The sequence below is a fragment of the Theropithecus gelada genome, chromosome 6 (genome assembly GCF_003255815.1).
Source record: "Theropithecus gelada isolate Dixy chromosome 6, Tgel_1.0, whole genome shotgun sequence".
Classification (NCBI taxonomy): Eukaryota; Metazoa; Chordata; class Mammalia; order Primates; family Cercopithecidae; genus Theropithecus; species Theropithecus gelada.
This window is the reverse complement of record NC_037673.1, coordinates 146191589-146206469: the sequence shown is the minus strand read 5'-3', so window position 1 is coordinate 146206469 and position 14881 is coordinate 146191589. Positions and strand designations below refer to the sequence as shown.

The window sequence follows — 14881 nt, the reverse complement described above, 5'->3', positions numbered from 1 at the left end:
AGCACAGAGCAGCTATCTAACTCCTTAGATCACACAACTAAAAAATCACAAAGCTGGCCAGGCACAGTGGCTCCCGCCTGTAATCCTAGCACTTTGGGAGGCTGAGGCAATAGAATCGCTTGAGCCTAGGAGTTCAAGACCAGCCTGGGCAATATAGCAAGACTCTATCTCTACAAAAAGTAGAAAATTACCCAGGTGTGGAGGCACATGCCTTTACTCCTAGCTACTGGGGAGGCTGAGGTAGGAGGATCCCTTGAGCCCAAGAGGTCGAGACTGCAGTGAGCCTTGATCACACCAGCTTGGGCAACAGAGCAAGACTCTGTCTCAAAAAAAAAAAAAAAAAAAAAAAAAAAGTCACAAAGCTAAAATTTGAACCAGACTCTAAAGCCCAAGCTCTGACGAATCACTAAGCGCAGTGCCACTGTTTCTTGAGGCCAATCAGCATTTATCTAATGCCGAGCTACATACTCTTTGTACTACCCTAAGCAGCCTTAGAAACATAAAAGACAATACCTTATTTTCAGAGATTGCATTAACTTTCAAAGAAAGCTTTAAGGCTAGACTAACTCATTCATCTGGCATCATCAAGGAATTATGTATGCTCACAATATGCAAAGTTTATAAATAACTTGGAATGCCAAAACTTTTGCCTGCTTTTGATAGACTTCCTATTTTTGATGGTAATACCAAAATGTACTTCACACTTTCTTGCTTTCTCAGAGGACACTGAACAGAATGTACCTTTTCTCAGAGACGATACACTGTCTTCATCACCAATGAGCTTTGCGCTTTCACACAGTAATGTATTCAGGAACAAGACAGGTGTGCAGGAGCCCTGAGCCCCCTCACTAATTGGCCCCAGGTTGGCTTTGGTGCTGCAGTCCACGTGTCTGCCTCTGGTAGATCCTTACCTCTCACCCCATGCCTACATAGGCACACGCTAACAGAACCAATGTGCTGCTTCTCATGTCATGAGGCCTTGCCCGACATGACTGCCAAGCTTGTAAGAACTGTGTGCAAACTAAGAGCAAATTGGCCCTAAGTAGGAAAGGTGCCGGGTGCAACATATGAGGAGATTCTAAGCAAGGGAAGATCCACGCAGCATGGAGTTCATCTTCTTGGGCTGGGCACTATGGTCACTGGTCCCCAAGTCCTCTCTTGCCCCTTCACCTCCCTGGATTTCTCTTCCTTCCTCATGAGTGCAGGCAGCCTGCCTAGTCACTCTGGAGTAAGTAGGTGGGTCATGGGCATGAGGCCTAGTGTAAAGTGCTGGTTTCAATACCCTGGGAAGATGTGGGAACATTTGACCAGATACCTCCCTGCAGATACCAAGACTCTTGAAACTCTGAGCCCCTCCCCAGTGGAGGCAGAGCCATGCCCTGGAACAGACTGGATTCCTAGCAGTGGTTTATCATTCCACAAAGATCTGTGCGCTGCAGGTGTATTCTGATAGTGGATTCCGGAGGCTCCACGAAGTGTTTGCCTTTGATCTTTTGTGTGCAAGGCTTATCTTGGTGACAAGGGCAGGTGACTCCTTGTGGGGACTGGTACAATGCTGCCACATTCACCTCACCTACATATCCTAGCACGTCTCCAGGCACAAAGAAGGACCTCTGGGGTCAGGCAAACGTCAGGCAAATGTCGTGAAAGATCGAACAGCATTTGTTCATCATTCAGTCATCCAACAACTATTTATTGGGGGCCTACAGTGTGCCAGGGACTGTTAAGTCACTGGGGGATTTGATGGAAAACCAGCTCGATGAGCTCCAGTCCCAACTGAATAGAGAAGAGGGAACAGTAAAGAATAAATATGGCCGGGCACGGTGGCTCAGCCCTGGAATCTCAGCACTTTGGGAGGCCAAAGCAGGCAGATCACCTGAGGTCGCAAGTTCGAGACCAGTCTGGCCAACATGAGAAATCCCATCTCTACTAAAAATACAAAAATTAGCCCGGCGTGGTGGTGGGCACCTGTAATCCCAGCTACTCAGAAGGCTGAGGCAGGAGAACCATTTGAACCCGGGAGACAGAGGTTGCAGTGAGCCGAGATTGTACCACTGCACATTCCAGCCTGGGCGACAGAGCGAGAATCTGCCTCAAAAAAAAAAAAAAAAAAAAAAAAAAAAAAAAGAAGAAACACATAAACAAAGGTTATAAAGGGATGAGGCTACAGTTTACATTTAACCAGGCTCCAGGGAAGGCCAGAGTAGGGAACACACCTGGCACACAGTGGGCCTTGAATAGATGGATGTTCTCCCCATATAAATCCTCTTCTGTAGCCCCATCTCGGCTATGAGGGCACCACTCTGAGCCCTCTGCCCTCTTACCTATATCTAGTGATTTCCACTGAGCCCCACAGCTGAGGCAGGGTACAGGCCCTACCACCCACCCCAGCCATACCACAGATGCCTCCTGTTACCCCATTCCAGTCCTTTCTATGTGCTCAGCCAAATTAGCCACACTGCAATGGTTAGGACCATGTGCTCCGAAGTCAGACAAACCTAGATTCAAATCCCAGCCTTGCTACTTGCTAGCTAGGTGATTTGGGGAAAGTCACTGACCTTCTCCAAGTCTCAGTTTTCTCATGTGCCATACTGCCAACCTCACCGGTAGTTGATTAAACAAGATAAAGCACCTAACAGCCCTAGCTTAGTACCTGGCACATATCAACAAGTCTCTAAGTGTTGGCTCTTTTATATTATTACTGTTATGAATAATAATAATAATAAAACTCTTTGCCAACTCCCCACTGCCTGCCAAGTCCAAACTCCTCAGCACAGTCAAAGCTCTCCTCCTTAGGCAGTTTGCCCTTCTGTTTTGTTTTGGGATGGCTGGAGGGCAGAAATAAACTCACCAGAGTGGCAGAGTATTAAGGGAAGGCAGGGAACACAAAGTGTTTGTAGCAGACTGTGGGGATCACAGAGCAAAAACGGCCAGTTCTGACAGGGGGAATTACAGGAGGCATCTCTTGAGCTGAGCCTTGCAGTGTGCAGGTGCAGGTGGGAGAGGGGCACGGAGAGGGGACAGACACTTCATGGTGGGGCCCCCATGGTTGCCTGGTATAGGGGAGGAGCTGCAGAGCAGCACCAGCACCACAAACTCTGGGTTGACCTAGGTCTACCCAGCTGTAAAATGGGGATAGCAGTGGGACTGCTTCATGGGGTTCCTCTGAGATTAAATGTGATTACACGTGTGAAGGATGTGGCATAGGGCCTGATCTCTTGAAGGGGATATAGTAGCTGTTAACTGTTATCACCACCACCATCATCATCATCATCATCCTTGAAGGACATGGTTGAAGATGATGCCTACCTAGGAACTCTTAACACCAGGGTTCATGTTAAGAATATTATGTGGCTATGCCAGGCATGGTGGCTCATGCTTATAATCCCAGCACTTTGGCAGGCCGAGAGGGTTGAATTACCTGAGGTCAGGAGTTCAAGACCAGCCTGGCCAACATAGTGAAATCCCATCTCTACGAAAAATACAAAAAATTTAGCCAGGCATGGTGGCAGATGCCTGTAATCCCAGCTACTCGTGAGGGTGAGGCAGGAGAATCACTTGAACCCAGGAGGGTGTTGCAGTGAGCCGAGATCACACCACTGCACTCCAGCCTGGGCAACAGGGCAAGACTCCGTCTCACCAAAAAAAAAAAAAAGAATATTATGTGGCTGTGCTCTTGCAGTGGTGGGAACAGTATGGCATTGCCAAACGCAGTATTTGACAAATAGATGGATAGTCAGATAAATGGGCATTTGAGGCTTCAAATCCCATACCCAGTAGTCTGCTTCTGCAAATGCAGGGTAGGTCTGCAGGTGTTTTGAGCAGGGGCTGCTATGGCCTGGGACTGCCAGCAGCATAAAGGCCGGGTTGCCCTCAGTGCCAAGGATCCAGGGCAGGGCCCTCCCCAGTGTTCTGGGTACCACACTTCCTTGCAAAGAGCCTGAGACCAGAAATAAAGGCGTGAGCAGCCACGTTGCCAAGGCTGTTTGCCATGGCAACATCAGGGAGCGACTCGTGGGCCGGCTGCTGCAACTGCTCAGAGCCTGGTTGGTTTCTAACATCTCCTCACTTTCCCTCTGCTAAATGACTATGTTCTGCCAGGCAATCACAGGGAAAAAATACGGCTGCAGAGCTGTCGGGGAGCATCCATCTCTCAGCCAAGCAGGGCTCGCCCGGCTGAGTTCCCAGACAGTGGGTCCCAGACAGTTGAGTCCCAGCTACTCAGAGCCAGCCCTGACCAAGCAGACAGCAGCCGAGGGCCCTGACTTGCCTCTGCTGAGTGACCTGAAGGCATCCTCTGATCTGTTTCTAGTCTGTTTCCTTCCTTCAAGGTAAGGGCATTAAGCAAGATCATCTCTAAGGCACTCCCAACTCCCAGAAAGCTCAAATTGACATCTGGGTGTTTCCTATTTTTACATAATTATCGTTGTCATCATCCTAGCGACTACCATTTATTGAGCGCTTACTATATGTCAGGTGAAGCTGCAAGCCTTAATTATCTGCAGCTATCTTAAGTTATCCTACAAAGAGCACACTATTATTACCCCCAATTTGAGGGATCATACATGAAGAAACTGAGGTCAGAGAAGTTAAGATACTTGCCCAAGGTCACATAGCTAGTAAGTGGTAGAGCACTGATTTAAACCACAGGCAGTTAAAACTCCAGAGCCTAGAGCTCTTAACCACTACTGGATATTTCTTCTCCCTTCAAGTGGCATCTCACTAGATGGGTTTCCTAAGTCAGTACTGCAACACTTGCTAGGGCTGGATGGGATCCCTCGTCACCTGCCCCAGAAGTAGACAGGAAAAAACACTACAAGAGGAACCTCAGGGCCTTGACTAGATCAAGGACCTGGAGCTCAGGGGGAAGACAAATGGCAGAGTCTGCATTATATGTGTCTCTTTTTCATAATAACAAGGGTTACTACTCATTGAGCATTTTTGAACACTTTATAGACATTGCCTCAACTATTCTTCACTAAAAGCCTTCAGAGTATATATGCTACTATCAGTCCCATTTCCTAGATAGAAAAAGAAGGCCCAAAGAAATTCTCTGCCAAGCTCCCAGGGCTTTGCCCCAAGCAGAACCCAATCCTAGCATTCACAGCCACTAAAACAAACAATTAGGGCAAATGTTTGTTTTCTTACCTAAAACACCAAACAGTCATCACAGGCCTTTGGAGACAGTTAATCAATAACTTTATCCCACCATTTGTGAAAGTCTCTCAGGTCTCGTCTCTGGTCTCCTACTCTAGACCTGGGTGGCAATTCGGTCTCTGTCCTGAGGAAAGAACAGGGTGGGAGCCCACAGATCCAGATGCCACCAAGAGCCTGTCAACCCTGTGCCCAGCTGGGTGACCTCAGGCCAGGCCCCTCCTCTCTGAGCTCTGTGATCCCAGCTGCTGACCCCTTGGCTCCCGCTCCCTCACTGGGTAGTCCTAAGCATCTCATGAGAGAACTCGTGGTCAACTGCAAGGGGGACCTTTGGGATTTAGGAATGACAAGAGTAGGAAGAAAATGCAGTCTGACCAGGGTGGTGGTAGACCTTGCCCCACAGTACCACAGCCACCCAAAGTCCAGCCACTCAGGGCAATGGTGTCTCTCAGAGGACTACCCACCCTGGCCCTCCCCAAGAGCTAAGGCCCACCGCACCTCGCAAAACCTGACACTGGAAATGAACTTGCCAGGCAGTCAGGGGCCTGGGCCTCCTCCAGCCAAGCAGCTGGGCCTCAGTGTCCTCTCTTCTGGAAACGGCAAGGTGTACCTGATATCTCCAAGGGCCCCCTGCCCCAAGCCTGGAAGGAGAGGGAGCTGCTCACGGTGAAGGTTCAAATCCCAGGTAAGCCGCTCACTAGCTTCAAGACCCTGAGCAACTGACGTAACCTCCCTGCACCTCAGTTTCATCACCTACAAAATGGGAAAAGCCAGTCTCAGTTATTGGGAGAAATCCATACAATAGCACTCAGAAGTCTCTTCACAGATACACAGTGAAACAGTCACAGATGAAGTGACGGCTTGTACATAGAGACGGCATAAGAGTGGCTGCAAGTCTTCAACAGTGGACGCTGGGTGATGGAGGAATGGGGAGTCACCATACTGTTCTCTCTACTGTCTACTTCTGTATGAGTTGACATTTTCCATAGTCAAGTATTTAAAATACAAAGTTCTTTTCAGAGAACCTGACATTGAAACATATAAAACACTCTTCTAGGCAACCACAGTGCTAGTCCAGGATAAAAATAATTTCTTGTCCTCCCAGAGCTTTCAATCCAGTTGTAGGAATAAAAGCAAACACAGATACCATGGGATAGTAAGTGGCACAAGCCACGTGGGTGGTGGAAGCAGAAGTTAGCTTCAAAGGCTTTCCAGAGGCTGGACGCGGTGGTTCACGCCTGCAATCCCAGCATTTTGGGAGGCCAAGGCAAGCGGATCACGAGGTCAGGAGTTCAAGACCAGCCTGGCCAATATGGTGAAACCCCGTCTCTATTAAAAATATAAAAATTAGCCGGGCGTGGTGGCACATGCCTGTAGTCCCAGCTACTCGGGAGGCTGAGGCAGAAGAATTGCTTGAACCTGGGAGATGGAGGTTGCAGTGAGCCGAGATCACGCCACTGCACTCCAACCTGGGTGACAAAGTGAGATGCCATCTCAAAAAAAAAAGCTTTCCAGAGAGTGCAGGCTTTCGAGAGGGGGCTTAAAGTTCAGGTAGGCTATGAATACATTAAAATGGCAGAGATGGTGGTGGGGAGAGGACATTCTAGTTCATTCCACCAGACTTGGATTAGTCCATCCCTTCTCAGGAACACTCGGACTGAAGATATAAAACAAGAAGCAGCGTCTGCCCTGAAGAGGCTCATAGTCTAGCATATTCATTCACTCAGTGAGGACTGATTAAGTATCTGTTATGTTCCAGGCACTGATCTATTCACTGTGGTGAAAAAAAAGGTAGATGAAATGAACGAAAATCCCTGCCTTTGTGGAGCTTAACGTCCAGGAGTGATTTCCTAATCTTCACCTCCCTGGTTCAAGTGATTCTCCTGCCCCAGCCTCCCAAGTAGATGAGAATACAGGCATGCGCCACCATGCCCAGTTAACTTTTGTATTTTTAGTAGAGACGGGGTTTCATCATGTTGGCCACGCTGGTCTCGAACTTCTGACCTCAGGCGATCCACCCACCTCAGCCTCCCAAAGCGCTGGGATTACAGGTGTAAGCCACCATGCCTGGCCTCTTCACAACAATCATAATCATCATATCTTCCCACTTGAGGAAACAGAAGCTCAGAGAGGTTATGTGACCTGCCAAAGGCCTCAAAGCTGGCAAATCGCAGAACCAAGACTCAAACCCAATAAGGGGATTCCAAGATCAGTGCTCTGCTGGCCCTGCATACTGCCACACAGAAGATGGAACAGCTGGCTTGGAGGTGAGGGAGAAGGCATTGCCAAAACAATGGCTGGTGAGCGGCGGCTTGCAGGATGAATCATGGAAATGGAGACGGAGGACACAGAAAAGGGCAGCCCGAGTCTAAGCCTCCAGGAGGAAAATTCAGGGTTTTCCTGGGGAAGTACAGGATCCCAAAGTAAAAGCAGACAGCTCAAGACAAAGTCAAGGGCCTAACTCTCCAACTTAAGTACCTGAAGGCCCTTGGAAATCAGATTTAAGTTTAGACTTTAATTTTAAAATACTGGAGAGCTGAGCTATCAAGCTATGAAAGTCATGGAGGAACCTTAAATTCCCATCAGCAAGTGACAAAAAAGCCAATCTGAAAACACTGCATACTGCATGATTCCAACTATATGACATTCTGGAAAAGGCAAAACTGTAGAAACAGTAAAAAGATCAGTGGTTGTCAGGAGTTGGGGGACAGAAGAAATGAAAAGGTAGAGCAGATTTCTAGGGCAGTGAAACTATTCTGTGTGATGTTACGTAACCATGGTGGATACCTGTCACTATACATTTGTCCAAACCCACAGAGTGAACCCTTATGTAAACTACAGACTCTGGGGTGACAACGATGTGTCAATGTAGGTTCATCATTTAGAACAAATCTATAACTCTGGTAGGGAATGTTAATAATGGAGGAGGCTATGCATGTTGGGGGCAAGGGTATATGGCAAATCTCCGTACCTTCTTTTCAATGTTGCTGTGAACCTGAAATTGCTCTAAAAAAATAAAGTCTTAAAAGAAAAAAATGTACTCGGGAGCCATGGGAGATGTGTGAGCAAGAGAGTGATGTCAGATATGCACTCTAAGAGGACTGATCTGCCATCAGGGCTAAGGACAAATGGAAGAAGACAAAGTCTGGTGCGGCAAAGATCTGTTTGGTAGTAACTGCAGGAATCTAGTTACAGACAAAAACCTAGATCAGAAGGGGAGAAGAACAGAAAGATCAATCCAATCAATTCTGCATCAGCTGAGTATCAATGGGATGGATATGAGGCACTCTGACTACCTTGTAGGAGGACAGATAGAAATTGACCCTGATCATTTTCTTCCAAATGACTTTATTTGGGTACCCTTGACTCTCTAATAAGAATTACGCTTCTCTTTTTTATGCAAAATAAGATTGCATGTATGAAAATTAGCTCCATACTTGATCCTGTCCTTCTAAAGTGTTTCAAAGAGAGAATTATTCCAAGTTTTATGAGCAGCAGATGAATGCTCATTTTAGATACACTGTATTATTTCACTCCCAACCCTGAGAGTTTGGGCCTATTATCCCCATTTCAAGGATTGAGAAACAGGCCTAGAGAAGCAGAGAGACTTGTTCTGCATTCTCTTTTTTTTTTTTTTTTTGAGAAAGAGTCTCACTTTGTCGCCTAAGCTGGAGTGCAGTGGCGTAATCTCAGCTCACTGCAACCTCTGCCTCCCAGGTTCAAGCGATTCTCCTGCCTCAGCCTCCTGAGTAGCTGGGATTACAGGCGCACACCACCACGCCCGGCTAATTTTTGTATTTTTAGTAGAGATGGGGTTTCACCATGTTGCTGAGGCTGGTCTCAAACTCCTGACCTCATGATCAGCCCGCCTCAGCCTCTCAAAGTGCTGGGATTACAGGCATGAGCCACCGCTCCTGGCCTCTGCATTCTCTCTATACAATCAATGTGGCTTCATTTGCTCAAGGTGCTAGAAAAACAACGATGAACAAAAACCGAGAGTAGTCCCTGTCTTCAAGGAGCTTGGAGTCAAGTAGTCTGGGAACACTGCCCACTAATGCTGGCTCTTCTACTTACTCAAAGGAATTAGTCTTCCACAAGTCAGTGAGTTCTCTGAAACTGTAAGATCTGTATAACTGTGCAACAGCACCTACATTTTGCACAATCTCTATGAGCATGAAATGTAGTAGTGCAAACAGAAGGCTCAGTAAACTGCATGGGGTCTAGGGGATACTGAGTAAACATCATTGATGATGACAATGATGAAGGAGAAGGCAAGGATCAACACTGCAATGTTCTTGTAATGCATTTCAAGCCTGAGCCCCCTTTGCAAGGCTGCTTCTCACTCGAGCCAGTCTTTCTTCTATTTCAAAGGAAGAAGGAAGAGGGTGACTCACGTGGCATAGTGGAACTTCTGCCTGGCCTGCACTAGCTGCTAAGAGCAGGGCCCCAAAGTAAAGAGGAAATATGAGCCCCTATGGCCCAGCTGCTGGGCCGTTGCCATTCCTGGGTTTCACAGGCATCCTGATCATTAGCACCAGCCAGGGAATCCCAACGAAAGTGGAGCCCAGGTCTCTGGTGAACATGACTCCTTCTGGCTCAGGTGAAGAAGTTACTCTCCCTAAGTCTTATACAGATGAAGAATGGGCAAATGCACCCAGTGAAGGCTACGCTTCAACCTTCTCCCACACACTATACGCTTGTCCAAACTCACAAACTGATTTGAAAAAGAAGTTGGCCTTGGCTTCAAGGGGTGTGTGGAGCCATTTTCCCAGTTCTCCATGTGGCAGGGGCCCCTTCTGGGTGCTCAGTCCCAGCTTTAGAACAACGAGGAGACAAGATACCAATTACAAAATGGGCCAAGTTCAGAAACTCAGAACCACAAATCACCCGTGATCATATGGGGAAGAAGTTCAGCATCACAAGTAATCAAATAAATGCACATTCAAACAATAAGGGTAACAGAATTTATTGATGAACAGACCGGTAAAAATGAAAAACAATGAAAATATCAACAGTTATCTGGGTATAGGAAACAAGGTGTTCCCAGACTATGCTGGTACGCAAATAAGTACAATCTTTCTAGAAGAGAATCCAGGAATGGGTTTGATGGAGTAATTTCACTTCTAGGAATGTAAAGGAAGGAACAAAGACATACACAAAAAGATATTCGTTTTAGCATTGCTTACAATAGCAAAATAAAATTAAACAACTTAAATGAGTAACGATAAAGGATTAATTAAATACATTTCAGTTCAATCTTCAATGAAACATTATATAATCATTAAGATACTAAGTAGAATATTTACTGATGTGGAAAGATGTTCACAGCATATTGTTTGGAGGAGAAAAAAAACAAGTTACAAAACAGTGCGATTCCAAGTTACAAATCAGTATATTCAGGATAACTCCTTTTTTTTTTTTGAGACTGAGTTTCGCTCTTTTGCCCAGGCTGGAGTGAAGTGGCGTGATCTCGGCTCACTGCAACCTCGGCCTCCCGGGTTCAAGCGATTCTCCTGCCTCAGCCTCCCAAGTAGCTGGGATTACAGGCGTGTGCCACCATGCCCAGCTAATTTTTGTATTTTTACTAGAGACGGGATTTCACCATGTTGGCCAGGCTGGACCCGAACTCCTGACCTCAGGTGATTCACCCGCCTTGGCCTCCCAAAGTGCTAGGATTACAGGCGTGAGCCACCGTGCCCGGCGACTCCATTTTTTAAAAATAAGATGTGATCTATCTGAACAGGAAAGAAACAGTCTGGAAATATACATGACAATTAACAGTGGTTATCTTCGGGTCATGTTACATATTTCTCATTTTTTTCTTTATGCTTGGCAGTATTTTCTAACAATTCTATAATTAAATATTTTTAAATAAGATGTTAGAACAGATGATTTCTAAAATTCCCGCCGCCAACTCTGACATTTTATGCATCTATGACTGATGCCCTAAGCAACTCCAAATAGTCCATATTTAGTGTGGGCTTGCTCTGTGGCCTTTGGGGCCAAAGCCTTTGCCCACAGCTGTAGCCCTCTGCATTCCTCTCTCCCACACTCACTGCCCAGCTGTCTCCCCTGCCAGCCTGGGAGCTTCTGCTTGGCAGGACCCAGCTGCGACCCTGTCTGTAATCCATATGCCTAGCCAAGAGCTAAGCGAAGGAACACGGCTCAGCATATTGACAGGTGCCTTGCGGGCACAATGATAAAAGGCACAACCCTAGTGCTAGAATCTTACTGGACACCAGACTTACACAAAGCGCTTGGTTGTATAACACAGATGCAAAAAACCAGAGGACAGAAAGCATGACGAGCTGGGCTGGGAGAGCCTACTAGAGGAGAAGGCCATGCAGGACGGGTGGGTGAGGGCACTCTGGGCCAGGGGCACAGCCTGAACAAAGGTGAAGCCACCCACAGTCCTTTGGGATTCATGCCTCAAAGCTTTCCAAGAAACTTTCGCAATCCTTGTTCTGCTAAATTTCCGTACTTTGGCCCCAATGGGTAAAAGTTAAGTCTTCTAAACAGAAGTCCTCCCTCTAATCTAACCCTGGATTAGCCACCAAAGACAACAACAATCTTTTGGGACAAAGACAATGAATTACCATTTAATCCACTTTCCCCAAAGCTCCCAAAGGGAGATGGAGGAGGGGAGGATCAGGGAAAGTTTGGGGGAGGAGAGGGGGTTGCAGGAACAACCAGAACATCTCACATGCAAAACAATGCTCACCCCCACCACTGGGCCATTGGATTCTCTTGCGGCACCACCAGCCCCATTTGACAGATGGAGGAAATGAGGCTCGGAGAGTTCAAATGGCTTGCTCTGGGGTCACCCAGCCAGAGAGTGGGGAAGGTGACTCCACTCAGGCCTTCTGACTCCAAGTCCAGTGCTATTTCGAGGTAACACACAGGACCTGGAGTCAGGAGCCCTGGGTGGCTCTGTCACCCTCTGGCTGCATGGTCCCATACAAGCCGCTCACCCCTCGCAGCCTCTTTCTCCAACTGTAAAATGAGGAGGCGCACACTGGGCCCGCCCAGGTCCTGCTCCGGCTGGGCTCTCCGAGCCTTCTAGGGGCGGCTCAAAGCTCATCCTATCAATTACATTTCCCAAGTTGGGCCGGCAAAGATCACCAGAAGATCCTCCGCCTGTCACGTGGTTAAATAAAAAAAAAAAGGCAAACGTCCCAGATTAACTTTCACTGCACTGCTCCTGCTAACACCTGATTATTCAATTTTCTAGTTTCCTTGGGTGAAATATTTCTGCTAGCTAGGCTCGCTGGGCGGCTAAAGGGCAAAATAATTAATTATTGCTGAGCCAAACACTGAAGATCCAGTTAAAATCCGGGGTATGGTCCAAAGCGGACAGTTCTTGACATGGGTCCCTGAACGAGTCTCCGGCTATTTCAGGCCTCCCTCATCCGCATTTCAGCCAAGAGATTCGGAGACGACCCCGGGCAATTTCGAGATCTGGGGACAGAATCTTCCCAAGAGTGACTCTGCCCCTCCTCCCGCACTCAGTGCCCGCTAGCCCCAAGCTGTCGGCTCTGGGGGTACTGAGGCTGGGACCCGCCTTCGGCGCAGACACCGGCGCGGGGCGTGTGACGGAGCCCGGCGACGACGGCGGGAGCTCCACCGCAGTTTCGTCAGAGGTAAAGGTACGCGCCCGGCGCGCGCGGCGTGTGCACACACATACACACACATGCACACGCGCGCGCAACCTACTCAGCACACATTACCCCCGACCTCGAGAAGCGCAATCACACGCCACTAGCCCCTCCGGCCTCAGCCGCGAACCCACCCGAGCGCGCCCGCCACCGACCACGCGGCCCAGCGGCTCCCCTACGCAGCGGCGTCTGCAGCGGGCCAGGGCCGGCCTGCCTCCCGCGTGGCGGGCTTCCTCTTGGCGACACCCTGCCACGCCACGCCGTCCCAGCCGCCAGCCCGAAGTCGCCACCCGGAGTCCGCCCGGAGCTGAACGTCTCGGCTGCGGCGTCCCCTCCAAGTCGCGTTTCACCGCAAGGAGTCAGCTTGCAAGCCTCTCCCCGCCCACCCGGTCCCATGACAGCTGCTGCCGCCCAAAGACAGGCAGATTATAACAAGAAGCAAAGTTTCCCTCTCTCTCCTCCCACCTCCCTCCCCCCATCTCCGCCTTCCCCCTCCCTTCCACTGTTATGCAAAACGGGCCGGCACCCGCGCTCCCACTCCAGGTATCAAATCAGCCCCCGCGAGCCGCGCCCGGTTCCGCCCGGCTGCCCCTCTCCGTGCCCAGGCGTGTGCCAGCACCCGGGGACTCCTCCGAGGTTCCGCCGCATCTCCAGCTTCCCAATGACCCGCAGCCGGGCGCCCAGAGAAAAAAAGCCCTAACTCTGGAGCCAAACTTTATGCTTGCAACAGGCATTGGGTGGGGAAAATGGGGGAAGGGGTGGGGGGCGCGCACGCCTCGTGCTGACATTTTTGGTGGCTGCTTGTCCCAGCAGCACCCCTCTCCCAGTCTCCAAGCCACCAGCTTCCTCGCTCCCCCGCGCCCTGGCACACCAGAGCACCCTCTCCTGTCACGCGCGTGTCGCCAGTGGGGCTCCCGGGCTCAGCCAGAGCCTGGGACTCCGCCTCGCCTTCCCTTCCCCCAGCATCGTGGAGCGCGCACCGGGGCCGCGCACCGCAGGGGGACCCAGGCGCCCCCAGACAGTCCTTCCGCCCCCATCCAGCCTGGCTTTTCCCCCCAGGGGGCTCCGCCCGATAGCGAAACCAGGAAGACGCTGTCTCCGCCCGCGTGTCCACGTGCCCCGCAGACCCCTATGCCTTTAGCCGGCAACTGGCAGGAAACTCCGCGCTGCGGGCGCGGGTAGAAAACCTAGGGGGGCCAGCAACAGCACTCGGGTGACTAGAGCCTGGAGGACTAGGGTACTCCGGAGACCGGAGCAAGCACCCGTGCCGGGGCCACAAGTCCACGTGAAAGTACGGCAGCAAGTGCCGGGAGCTGACGGCGCGCCTCCAGCACCCAGCGCCAGCCTGAGGGTACCTCACACCGTGGCGCGCCTACACCTCCCAAAGGAAGCGCGGTACCCCCCAGGTCTGCCCGCGGGGGGGCAGACTCCAAGCGGCCAAAGCTAGACCCTCCCCAGCGGCAGTAGCGCCCCCAGCGCTCCAGCACGCGCCGGGAAACCTCCGGCTCCCTGCCCCGGTAACGAAGCGCATCGCAGGGCGCCTGGAAGGGGGGCTCTGCAGCCTGGAACCCCCAGTTACCTCAGGGCGCCCACCGCTGCCTCCCGGCCTCCGCGGCTGCGGCTGCGGCCCCCGCAGCTCAGCACCCCTGGCCCTGGGCCCGCAGCCCCGGCCGGCCGTACCTGCGTGTCAGCGAGATAGTTGAGGAAGAAGGAGGAGAGCTCTTCGTCCAGCAGCGCGCCGCAGTCGTTCCCCGCCATCTTCCAGCCGCGGCTGCAGCGTGCGGCGGAGTCAACGCCGAGCCGGCCCGAGGGGAGGGAGCCAGCGAGCGAGCAAGCGAGGAGGGAGGAGGGAGTGAGGCCGGCGGGAGGCGGAGGGCGGAGCTCGAGCCCCCGGCTGCCGCAGGGCCGCTGGCTGCGGGGGCGGGGCCGCGCGGCGCCCGTGGGAGCCGGGGGTCGCTCACCCACTTTCCTGCGCCGCGTCTGGCGCCGCGACCGGCTCCCGCAGCCCTCAGCAGGGGGTAAAGCACAGGCAGCCGGGTGGCGGTGCCCCAGCCAGCAGCCCGATGCCTGCG

General features: G+C 50.8%; 1 protein-coding gene across 2 annotated transcripts in view; it reads right to left on the bottom strand.

Annotated features, from left to right (window-relative positions):
• PPARGC1B (PPARG coactivator 1 beta) overlaps positions 1 to 14652 on the bottom strand; it is a 124299-nt gene extending 109647 nt beyond the window's left edge. For both annotated transcript variants that reach the window (XM_025389346.1, XM_025389347.1), the window contains exon 1: positions 14490 to 14652. In XM_025389346.1, coding sequence (XP_025245131.1) covers positions 14490 to 14567 — 78 coding nt within the window. In that variant the 5' untranslated portion in view covers positions 14568 to 14652. The remainder of the gene's footprint in view (positions 1 to 14489) is intronic.
• Between the last annotated feature and the right edge of the window lie 229 nt (positions 14653 to 14881).